The sequence below is a fragment of the Phacochoerus africanus genome, chromosome 6 (assembly GCF_016906955.1).
Source record: "Phacochoerus africanus isolate WHEZ1 chromosome 6, ROS_Pafr_v1, whole genome shotgun sequence".
NCBI lineage: Eukaryota > Metazoa > Chordata > Mammalia > Artiodactyla > Suidae > Phacochoerus > Phacochoerus africanus.
The window spans coordinates 32,992,863-33,005,560 of NC_062549.1; the positions used below are offsets into that span (position 1 = coordinate 32,992,863).

The 12,698-nt window shown below is 33.0% G+C and overlaps 1 protein-coding gene across 37 annotated transcripts in view; it reads right to left on the reverse strand.

The window, feature by feature from the left end:
- The window catches only part of RIMS2 (regulating synaptic membrane exocytosis 2), a 621,959-nt gene that overhangs the window by 147,297 nt on the left and 461,964 nt on the right, over positions 1 to 12,698 (reverse strand). For 15 of the 37 annotated variants that reach the window (XM_047783440.1, XM_047783443.1, XM_047783438.1 and 12 more), the window contains one exon: positions 8,692 to 8,792. The exons of the other annotated variants lie outside the window; for them this stretch is intronic. In XM_047783440.1, coding sequence (XP_047639396.1) covers positions 8,692 to 8,792 — 101 coding nt within the window. The remainder of the gene's footprint in view (positions 1 to 8,691; positions 8,793 to 12,698) is intronic. 37 annotated transcript variants of the gene reach the window in all.

The window sequence follows — 12,698 nt, forward strand, 5'->3', positions numbered from 1 at the left end:
GTTCCATAGCATGTAAGTTGCTATCTTAGTCATTGCAAATGACTTCATAATTTTAAAATATCTATTTTTTTTTTTTTTTGTATTTCCTGGCCTGACGTGTGGTTTTCCTGGCCTGACATGTGGTTATATAGTAGGAGGCAGCAATTCACAAATATAATGTAAAGAAAAAGGACATTTTGAATATGCATCAAATTTCAGCTAAGAAAAACATTTAAATTTGAATGTGGTTTTATAACTAAGGAAAATAAATTTTAAAATGAACTTGCAAACATAAAATATTTTACCTCATAGGATGTGAGAAGGTAGAGAAATAGAGAAAAGTAAACATAATTTTAAAAAATCAAAATGTTTGAAACAAAAAAGCTATAGTTATTTAATGAAAATTCATATTTACATTATAATCAAATATGCTTTCATATTACATTAATGTAATAAACTCAACACTAACAACTTTGTAGAGATATGTTATAGCTGAACCGTATATCCCCCAAATTCATATGTAGCAGTCCTCAATCCTAGTACCTCAGCATGTGACTGTTTAGGAGATAGGGTCTTTAAAAAAGTAATTAAGGTAAAATGAGGTCACATGGGTGGCTAGTGTCCTTATAAGAGGAAATCTGAACACAGACACACATGGAGGGATGACGATGTGAGGACACAGCGAAAAGGTGGCCATCTGCAAGCCAAGGAGAGAGGTCTTGGAAGAAAGCAAACCTGACAACATTTTGATCTTGGACCTCTAGCCTCCAGACTGGGAGAAAATTAATTTCTGTTGTTTAAGCCACCTAGTCTGTGGCATGGCCAACTAATATAAAACTCTAAGAAAAAAGGTTAGAAACTTATAAATTCAAAGATTAGTCACAGATAAAAATATAAAAATTCTAAAATTCCATTAAAATTATCTTCTATTAAGTTTTTAACTGTAGATCTGTTACATAAAGTGAAGTATATTTGTAACTATGAGACTAGGAAGAAATAAACAGTTGTCATTCCATCAGCTAAAATATGGGGAGAAATTCTCCTTTGGTGCAGAGCTTTAGGACATGTGTGTGTATAAACATATGTGTAAATATAATTTAACATCTCTCTCTGTTTAAAGTTGAAGTACCTTCCAGTTGGCTAAGGAGTTGAAATGGCAAGAATAATAATTTGAGGAAGAGAAACATTTGACCAACCTGGTAAAAATAAGACAACCCAAATCATTTTTTAGATTTTTTAGACTATCATTAATTTTTACACTTTTCCTCTGTTTTCACCCATCTATTTTTAAGATTACTTTAAAGATATACTAAACTATATCTAGTAGATTGTTAATGGCAAAAAATATAGATTTGGTAAAAGCAAGGTATCTGTTGAAAATTCTTCTTCTTTTCTTCCCATCACCATCATCCCACCATCATCATCCTAAAGCTCTTTTTAAATTAGGCTATATGGCCATTTGCTGATTTTGTATGTGGAAATGAAGTGTTTTTTTTTTAATCATGTCTTGATAAGATTACCACTAATATCTTTTGCACGTCTAGGGAAATACTGTATTGCTGCTCTTACATGTGAGTTTAATAATCTAGATTTTTAAAATCTAGTTTTATTTCCGTTCATAAATATGCTTGGTAAAGTAACAACCATAGAGAGATATAAAAAGGTACACAGCAGCTAGGAGCTAGCTGGCTGGGATAAGCAGCCTCACAGATAGAAGGGTGCAGCCTGAATTTAGGACCAGGAAACAATCTGAAGTGTGCAATATTTGGTCAAAAAGTATCCTCAGTTGGTGGAAGAGAGGTGGGTATGTAAGAGGTGGCAGCAGCACCCAGGACTCAGCACACTCTCCCAGAGCCTTACAAGGTTCGATCTGGCAATAAGAATGCAGCCAGTACTGTGATTTGTCTTTTTTTCTCCCTGTGCTCCCCTATCAACAATTTCACTGTTTTCCAGAATGTCTCTTGAGATTCTGCTAAAGAATATGAAGCTACCTGATTATAGGGCTATGCAAAAATGAACACAATAGTAGGAAAATTTGACAAATTAGAAATTTAGAGAAATTGTACGTTTCAGTGAAGAAATCTAGGTGCAGCCACTGGCATTCTCCCTGGCATCTTCATCAGGAAGTGATAAGAATTCTTGACCTGGTCTAGGATGGAAGCTATAATTAGGTGATCCTGATTCTGAAAAAAATGAAACCATTGTACCAGATATCTGGCTAAACTAAGCCTAGCAGGAATTTTCTGAAAATCCAAATCCTAACTAGTTTCATAAAACAGCTGACTGCTCATTTCAAGAAAAGATGCCTCACTACATCCTATAGGACATCTTAACCTACTCCTTGAGGATCTTGCAGGGTAGAAGCTGGGTTACTGAGATCATTCCTATTAGACTTCTTCTGCTCTATATATCAGATAATTCCATTTAACACTGGCACGATGCTGTGTTTCATGCGAATACTAGTCCTCTGGGTAGCTTGAGTCAGTGATGAAGCAGCTTGTCCTCCACTGGGCACCAGGCCCAGCTCAACCGTACTATTACTGGGCTGTGTTATATGTTACTAGAAATTCAACTTTTGCTACTGCAAAAAAATTATTTTCTCTAGTATTTTGTTTCAATCACTGCTATAAAATTATATCTTTCAGTTCTTCACTCAACAAATACATGTATTTTCATGTATCATCTTATTAACTGGTATAAGGTCACCTAACCTACATTTTAAAATTTATTTTTTATAAATTTAGTTTTTCAGTTTTCAGATCCATTCATTCACTACTACTAAATAATATTTCTTTTTAAATATCCATACCCATATGTGTACCTGTTAATCAACTTTCCAAGGGCCAGGCTTATTCAATGCTAACCTGCATAGTATGCTTTCTTAAATTGTCATTTAATTTGTAATTTCTCTTCATTTGCTATGTTCCGGGCTCTCTTTACTTTTTAATCTCCATATCCTTTGAAGATTCATAAATTCTTTCCCCCTAAATTTGATTTTTATTTTGGATCTCTGCTACTTCAATCTCTTTTTTTAAGTATAAAGGGAACACTCAATATTTGTGTTACACTAAAATCCTTTTCATTAGCTCAATTATTTTTTCACGATTTCTTTTGACCTCTTCATATTCATTTCTCGTGCCTATATTTGCTGTTACTATAAAAATAACAATAACAAATACTACCTGCACCATTTATTGAGCATTTTACTAAATGCAAAACCACGTATATGCATCATCTCTTTTCAACCTAATCATCACTGTATGAAATAGATCTCAAAATCCTGTTTAATAAATAAACTGAGAATAAGAAGTTAAACTACCCAAAGTTACCCAGGTGTAGTTTGCTTGACTCCAGGCTGTGTTCTCATCTCCTACACTGTACTCAAGTACCGCTGCCACATTTTGGTCATTTTAAAGTACTCCTGATTCACAAACATCAAACTTACAAACAGCCCATATGTGCCACTCCTCACCAGCCTCAACCTGTCCCCCCTTCTTCTGGTATTCCTACTGCTTGTGTCTCAAAAGTCAATTTAAAACACCTGAACATGCATGCTCAGTGTGGAGAAGAGAGTAAACTTAAGAAAGGGAACAGCTGAGTTAACAATGGTTATCTACTTGCCTAAAATACTTAAACTGTCTGAATTTGTTTATACTGATATTGCCTACAACTCCATCATGTGAGTTTTATTTGTAGTTACAGAGATTTTTTTTTTTAAATGAAACTATCTCTGCGTGGTGTAGTTCATATTACAATGTAAATTACTTTAGTTGGAATGTTTTCTTCCTAATATGTCTCTTTGAAATCAGTGAATGGATACTTAAAAGACAAGAAGTCTGGGAGAAAAGGCGACAAGTGCCCAAGATCAGGCATGCACAAAGAGTAGAGAAAAACCTTTCCTTTCCTTCATTGTTCTCTGCTCCCAAAGCACTAACTCAATCTATTAGATTACGGGTTAAATGGATTAATATGAACTTCTGGTTCACATTTGGAATGTTCTGGGCAATTTAGGGGCTATATTACTTAATTCTTGAGAGATAAATAAGAAAACAGGATTATAATATGTGTTATAATAAATAGTTATAATATACAATTATTTTTGTAATAATTGTGTGGGAACATTACCACAAAAAAAGAACATTTTTTTCTACAGAGAAATAAACTTGGAGTTCCAAATACTCTATTAATAGACTGTGTAGCTTCTCTGGTGAAATCTTATAAATATTCTGAGTTCACTTAAAAACGTTAAATACAGCTAATTTTAAAAGTGTGTCGTATATTGAAATAAATACTATCAAATTCTCCATATTATTTTCATATACATTACTTATCAATTATTGCTAATTATTGAAATTGCATAACTAATGAAAGGGTAGTTGGCCTATGCTAAATTATATTTCATACTGTTAAATTTAATAGACACATCATATTTTTCTGAACCAATGAACAGCAGAGAATACTGGTTTTAAGTTGATCCTTAAATTTCTATTGAGAGTAAACAGATGAATCACACTTAAGCTGGGATAAAGAGAATGCAATAGGCATCAATGGATGCACTCGATACTTAGTTAAATTCTGTTTTGAGGGGAAAAAAAACCCTGAGAAATCATCCATCAAATAAATAGCAATCATGTCTGCATGCGGTTTTTGATGCTTTTATTAAATAAAGATCGTTTGCTTACAATTTTTCTAATATACTTAAAATATTTTTAGAAACTAACTTAATAGACATTTCTCTACAGAGATTTTTCAAAGTGAGTTACTAAGGAGATATTTTAAAAATTAGTAAGAACTGTTTAAATCAGTGCAGAAAGCTTGAGAAATTCAGGGAGACAATGCCACTTAAAAAGTGGAATGTGTAGTTGCCAGAACCTTAACCCATTGTGCCACAAGAGAATTCCAAATTTTAACATAAAGAATTATTAGTGGAGTTCCTCTCCTGGTACAGTGGAAACGAACCCGAACAGGAACCATGAGGTTGTGGGTTCAATCCTTGGCCTTGCTCAGTGGGTTAAGGATTCGGTGTTGCCCTGAGCTGCGGTGTAGATCTCAGACGTGGCTCAAATCTGGTGTTGCTGTGGCTCTGGCGTAGGCTGGTGGCCACAGCGCCAATTAAACCCCTAGCCTGGGAATCTCCACATGCTGCGGATGTGGACCTAAAAATGCCATGGGTGTGGCTCTAAAAAGACAAAAAAAAAAAAAAGAATTATTAGTATGGAGAGTTTGGGGTTAGTAGATGCAAACTATTAACTATTACATTTAGAATGGATAAGCAATGAAGTCCCACCGTGTAGTACAGAGAACTATATCCGATCTCTTGGGACAGACCATGATGGAAGATAAAATAGGAAAGGGAGGAGTTCCTGTTGTTGCTCAGTGGAAACAAATCTGACTCGTAACAATGACACTCAGGTTTGATCCCTGGCCTCGATCAGTGGGTTAAGGATCTGACATTACCGTGAGCTGTGGTGTAGGTTGCAGATGCAGCTCGGATCCCGTGTTGCTGTGGCTGTGTTGTAGGACAACAGCTACAGTTCTGATTTGACCACTAGCCTGGGAACCTCTATATGCTGCAGGTGCAGCCCTAAGAAAGACAAAAGAAAAAAAAAAAGACAAGGTGTGTATATATATATATATAATATATATATATATATATGACTGGGTCACTTTGCTATGCAGCAGAAATTGACGTAACATCTTAAATCAACTTTAATAAAAAAATACTCAATTAAAAAATAATTATTAGCATGGAAATGAACAAAAACTAAATCTATAATGCCCTGGACTGAAAAAGAATCCTCTGTAATTTTCTTTTCGATCCTTGAGAGATCAAGTCAGGGATGAAGGGCAGACAGATGACCCAGCAAAGGTAGTTCCACATCAGGAAATTTGTAGTGGAACAACAAAGTCATGCTTCGGACTCTTTTAAAAAGTTGTACCTTTATGACTTGACTGCATTTTTTGGTAAGGCTGAGTGCATAATTCCAGAAATAAAAACAGAATTATGGCTATTTGACATTCAAGGGAAAGGATTTGTTAGAAACTATGAGAGGCCTATAAAGGAGTCAGATCACATATTCTTGAAAGTCTCCATTTTTAAATGATATCATTCTTTACTGGCTTCTGGATAAAACCTTAAAAGATGAAGTCAACTCATTCAGTTATACCAGAAGTAAATTTTATAAGCAGCTTACCTTAAAGAAGTAGTTTTCAAACTGCAGTCTCCATTACAATCACCTAGGAGGCTTGTTAAAACACAGGGACCTCACCCCTAGAGTTTTGATTAAGTAGGTCTGGAGGGGGCCAGGAATTGCATTTCCAACAGTGCTCAGGTGATGTCAATGCTACTGGTCTGGGGCCACGTTCTGAAAACCACTGCCTTCGAGAATACTTAGGAAATTATACTGCTTAGCAAAATTATTCCTTTGCCAAAACTTCAATTTTTTTCTGGCCAAAAACAGTTGGCATTAAAGTTGTAAACTTTGAAGCCTCAAGAATTCTTTAATTTATGAATTAGAATGTAATCCAAACTTTTTCTAACAACAACAACAACAAAAATTCAAGCCATGCCTACAGTATTCCTTAGATCTACTCTCCTATAATAAATTTCTGTCGGGTATCCATAAAAAGAATCATTGGTATTGCTTCTAAGGAACTTGTTTTTATTATGTGTAACAATGCAAATCACATGTGTGACCCAGTTTCCCTTTCTGCCTTTGCTCCTTGTTAGGCAAGTTCAGTTAAAACATATGCCCCTCATCTAGCAGGTGTATAGGCTCTCACACTATGCATTTTGTTCACAAGCTTTACTTCTGGCATTATCGTGTTTTGACTTCATTTTCCCTTGATACCTGTTTCTTCACTGATAATAATATTATTACATGTATTATTATTATTGCTATTTTTCTTTTTAGGGCCGCACCCATGGCATATGGAAGTTCTCAGGCTAGAGTTTGAATTGGAGCTACAGCTGCTGACCTACACCACAACCACAGCAACATGGGATCCAAGCTGCATTTGCGGCCTACACCACAGCTCAAGGCAATGCCAGATCCTTTAAACAACTGAGCGAGGCCAGGGATTGAACCCGCATCCTCATGTACACTAGTCAAATCCTTGGGAATCTGGGAACTCCCTATATGTATTTTTAAAAATTACTTACATTCCTTCCTGAAGTACAGTGAGACATAAACAAACAAAACAAATTTGTTTTATATTATGTTTATGGAAGCTTTAATATCCTATTTTATCAGGACTTTATTATCTTAGTCTTTGGGTTGTATAAAATAAATAAATGAGAGATTAGAGCATGCCACAAAAGATCAGGTCTATCTATTTAGCCACAGGCAGAAATATTTAAAATGTACTTGGGAAGGCTCATGTACTCATATCAAGCTCAAAAGATTAGACATGTACCTAAAATATTATACCATTACAAAATGATTTTCTATGAATTTCACTGAACCTATTTAAAGTTACTCATGTTTTCATTTTAGGGAAAAATTTTTAAAAGTTTAGAATCTACTAAATAAAGGCTATTTTTTGTTTGTCTTAAATTTACCTTTTTCTGGGTTTTAGGCCTGTGCCATTTCTAGGACAGCAGAATGCTGTGATGAACAATCCTGTATCCACACCAGTCAGTCTTCACGTAATTTAGGGAAGAGACTGGTGATTTGGAAAATGATGGAAATGTACGAATCTCTGCCTCCTCTAGGTCTTCTACTTTGGTGGAGAAACTAAAAACCTATGCTACCTACAACAGAGGCATATCCAGCATAGTCAGTTAAGCTTTACTTGATAAGTCTTATCATTACCAAAGAAGGGGGTATAACTGAGAGAAACTGAAGGTTTAGAACATAATGGTAAACCAGATTAAAGTATATAAAAATCCAAACTGCTTTTCTCTAATACACAGATACACAGACCACAAATACTACATGACTGCAATGATTAGAGCACATAATAACTAAATGTTACAAATAAGTTTTGCTATTTTCACTCTTTTGTTAAATCTTAAATATGTACATCAGAGCAAAGTCTTTTCATGACTTTGGCTATGAATAAAAAATGAACCTAAAAATGTTTCAAAAATATAAAGACAATGATGGGCAAGGACAATGAAATAATGCTTTTTTTTCAACCTCGGTAGACTTCAGTATCTCAATTTATTACCAAAAATTGGTTCAAAAAGATTCTCACCAAAAAACCTTTCGAACTTCTTCCAACACTTCATGAGTATGTATTCTGTTCCAATAACATGAATGAATCAGATTGGATTAAAATACTCTAAAATAAAAAAATTCTACATGTAAGATGATAAAATTTCTTCCTAAACATTTTTGAGTGTTAAGGCCTTTACAGGTTTTATAAATGAAAAGTTCTAAAAAATTTGTTCTCCAGATCATTTATGAGATTCATTTTCTTAATTTCTTATATTATATAATGATTTTTTGTGGGAGAGGGTGAGCATGTCCCCCTACTCTTCTGCCATCTTGCCTCGAATCCTCTATATAATGATTTTTTTTTAAATTAAGGCAAATCTATACCTAAAAGATGGTATATAAACACATTATAAATTTTAGCATTTGTTAATATCATGGGGCCATGGCATTATATGTATGTGTGTGACTAACTGCATTCAGCAGTTTATAAGAATCTAACGGTTTCATATGATTGATTATTTTACAACTTTTAAAAAGAAAAATATCTTGCCTTTGAATGGTAATCTTGTTCCAGTCTGGAATCTGATCCGGCTACCTGTTTGTATTTGTTAATTTTCATTTGGCGATTTCTCTCCTCTATATCCATAGCACCTATCGAGTAGAAAAAAACCCATAAAATTAATGTTCAGTTCTTATTTCTGAGTCCTACTTACAGGATGTATAAAAGAAAAGAAAAAGCTTGGCTGATATATTACCTTCATTCAAGGTAGAACGTACAAATTAAATGCCAAATTATTTTTTTAGATTTAAGTATGCAATTTGGTGAATAAAAGCAAGATTATTAAATATGTACAATAATTTAAATATGAGTAAGATGTAAATAAATTTAAACAGAAGACAACAAATCTTCATTAGATGGAAAACACTTTCTGGTAGATGTATGTCCAGGAGAATATATTTTGCCAGCACATAAACATGAGGACAGAAATATTATGAGTTTTGGCTTATAATTAACTCACCAAGATGATATATTTACTGGTAAAAGATTGTAAGTCTAATATGGTTTTAAATACAATTTTACAATTGCATTTAGAATCATCATGAAATCAGCCCATGTATTAAAGAGGTTGTTCTAGCATATATGTAGATACAGTTATCAAAATATTTTAAACTTGAATTTTATAGAACTAGGATCAAGAAAGAGGTACTTGGAATAATACTCCTGAAAGCATACTATGCCAGTAAAGGCACAAAGTGTTACTGAAATCATTTGGGGAAGAAAAAAAAGAATGTAAAGAGGTGAGAAAGTGAGATGGTAAGCTTATTACAAAATGAGATTAATACTGTCTGTAAGAGGTGCTTCCTCAAAACACATCAACTATAGTATCGAGTATTATCTAAATTCAGTGAGAAATTCTTAGCAAACATGAAAAAATGCTTTAAAATTATATTTATGATTCTTATTAAAATTCCATTTCTTATAAATACACATATATAGAAAAACAAAATCTCAATTGTATGCTATAAGTCTACAAACTGGGAAAAATCACTAGAGCTTATAGGCTTAAGTGGGTTTCAATAATAAAATGTTGTCATGTAAATTCATAAACAGTGTAGGTAAGAATGTAAACATATACACACATACCCCTTACTTAAAGATCACAACTTTAAAACTACAATGAAGACATCTAGACGGAAGTGTGCCTATTCAAAAAATAGGTATTTTAATACTCATCCTGGAAAAAAACCTCACTGTATATTCGATAATATTATTAATAAAACATTTTAAGTAAAAGTTGGTAATTAAAATAAGATACAAAAGGAAGAAGTTTCAAAAAGTAAGAAAATCTTGACTAAAAGTATATATAGAGTTTAGATTATATGGCCTTTAAGTAAAAGAGCAAATTTAAATCAACTAAGCAATTTGTTTAAGAGTTAAATTTTAATAATAATTTGATTAATTGTTCTGTGCCAAATTATAAAAATGGTGAACAGAAATATCATGTTAATATTAACTGAATGATACACAAAATCATATGAGTTCCTCCATGATACAAATGTGAAAGATAATCAAGTATAAATGTCTGTTACTCTATTAAAAATAATACTGGAATTGTTTGTAGCTCAAGAGATATTCTCAGATAACTATATTTATTTTCTCCAAGGGCAGGGGAATAAAAAGCCATTCCAGGTTCAAAAAATTATGTGTACTGAAAAATACCAGCTACATTAAGTGTTTGGGAAGTTTCTTTGAAAAAAGTTTCATTTTGATATCATAGTAGCAAAATAGTATTTTAAATATAAATAGCAACAATAGACAAAGATATACATACATACATATATATATGTATACATATATATATATATATATGTATATATATATATATATATATGCATTTCCCAGTATCTGAACTATTTCCTGGACATTAACCTCCTATGATACTACAATACATTTTTCCTAATTACTAGATAGTAATGGCATATATATCGGCAGGAGTTGAGAAACTCTTTCTATCAAAGATCCAACAGTAAATATTTAAAGACTTTGCAGACCATGTAGTCTCTGTGGCAACTCTGCCATTGTAATACGAAGGCGGCTATAGACAACACATACACAAATGAGTGTGGCTGTATTCCAATAAAACCTTATTTACAAAACAGGCAATGGGCTGGATTTGGACTGTGCGACCCTGCATTAAAGCATATTGATAATATTGCTATGAAAAGAGCCTTTCTCCTTAGCTATGGTTTAAAGATTTTGTAGAATCAGGTTTATGGAACATCATTTATATTTAACAGGTCAATGGGGGAATCTAAGGAAGATATTAATCTGCATTTGCTAAAAGCAAACAAAGATGCAAATAAAGAGAATAGTATAAACATTTAAATGTTATCAAATAAATTATAATCTCAAACACACTGTTCATTTCCAGACTCAACCACCAGCTATAGATTGTCCTCAAGTGGAAAAAGGGTTAACGGCCTTAACCAATGAAATCACAAGGGACCACCTTAGTGACTGTACAGTAAACAAACTTGGTAAATGTTCTTTTAAAAGTCTCATAGGAGTCTAATCCTTAGAAAAAAACAGTAACCAGACAGGCTCTCTCCAAAACTATCTGACTCTTATGAAGCCTACCATTCCTTTTTGACATTTTTAATCAAATTATTCTCATAAAGAAAACTCCACAAACAACATCCTCAGAGAGAAAAGTATCCTATTGCTAAAGAGATCCATTGTAACGGAATCTTCACCAGTAAGTTGATTTTTCTTTGTTGGTCATTCTCTCTAAGGAAAATAACCCAGAACTAATATTTTCAATAACATTATTTTGGTTTCAGCCAATCTCAGTATTTTCCCCCCATAGAATAAAAAACAATTTGGAGGAATCAATACAAACAGAAGAGCTGTTCAATCTCTGGTTGGGGAATGAAAAATGTGATTTCTTAACTTTTTCTTAACTTTGATGCTATACTACACAAAGAGAAAATACGTTAAAGAGTTAAGGAGACAGGTTTTTGTTCAATCTGCTCTATCTCTTTCAAATTTACATATTCTCATATAAAAGGTTCTGAATATGCTATAATAAAGAATAATCATTTGATCACATATATCTTTACCTCCCCATTATTGGTCATATCTTGCTGAAATAGCCTCAGAAATACATTTTGGGAAGTGCAGGCTTATAGGTTTAGAAGGTCATATTCTTATACATGATGACACCATGCTTATTATACAGAAAACATCTTTGGGTTTGATATGATTTTGTAATTTGAGTACACTAAAAAATTAATCATTATATGTTCAAGATTAAAATAAACTATCAAAACATTTTCAAACTACAACAAAAGTAGATTAAGAAGTTAATGCAATAATCAGACTTCCTGGACAAACCCAATACCACAAAGGTTTGCCTACCTTTATACTCATTTATTAAAAAGATAATCTGTTTAAGTGTATTAAATTATCAAAATTCTTTTTGGTATCAGGTAAATTATTAACTAAGCAAACTAAGAAAATATGATTTCTATTTCATTAATATCTTAATAACATAAGTCAGTTAAGAGGTTTACTTGTTCTTAAACCAATAAACTAATTATTGTGGTTATTTTTAACTTAATGTATCTGAAAAGTTAAAAAATCATATTTATAATGTTGGTACGACAACCAAGTTAAAAAAACTTAAGTTATAGGTGGATTTTGTAATCAGCAATGTAATTGAAAATGGCCAGATTAATGGCAGCAAGACAGTGGTTGCTTAGGTTTCTACAGTTACATTATGAAGATCATCAGTGCAACTTCAGTGATTTCTGTGATGCACTTTGAGCAACAGCAGTTTTAAATTTGCTTTTCCAAACACAAACACACACACACACACACACACACACAGCCACAAAGGTCTGGGGGATCCCAAAACAACTTCACACAACAGACTTCTTTGAAGTTGGACTACAAGTCTGGCAGGAATACAATTCAAAATAAAGCTAAACGGTGAGCAGAATATTCCAGGACTGCTGACTCAGTGACCCATCTTGTGATCTTAACAAAATGTTCAA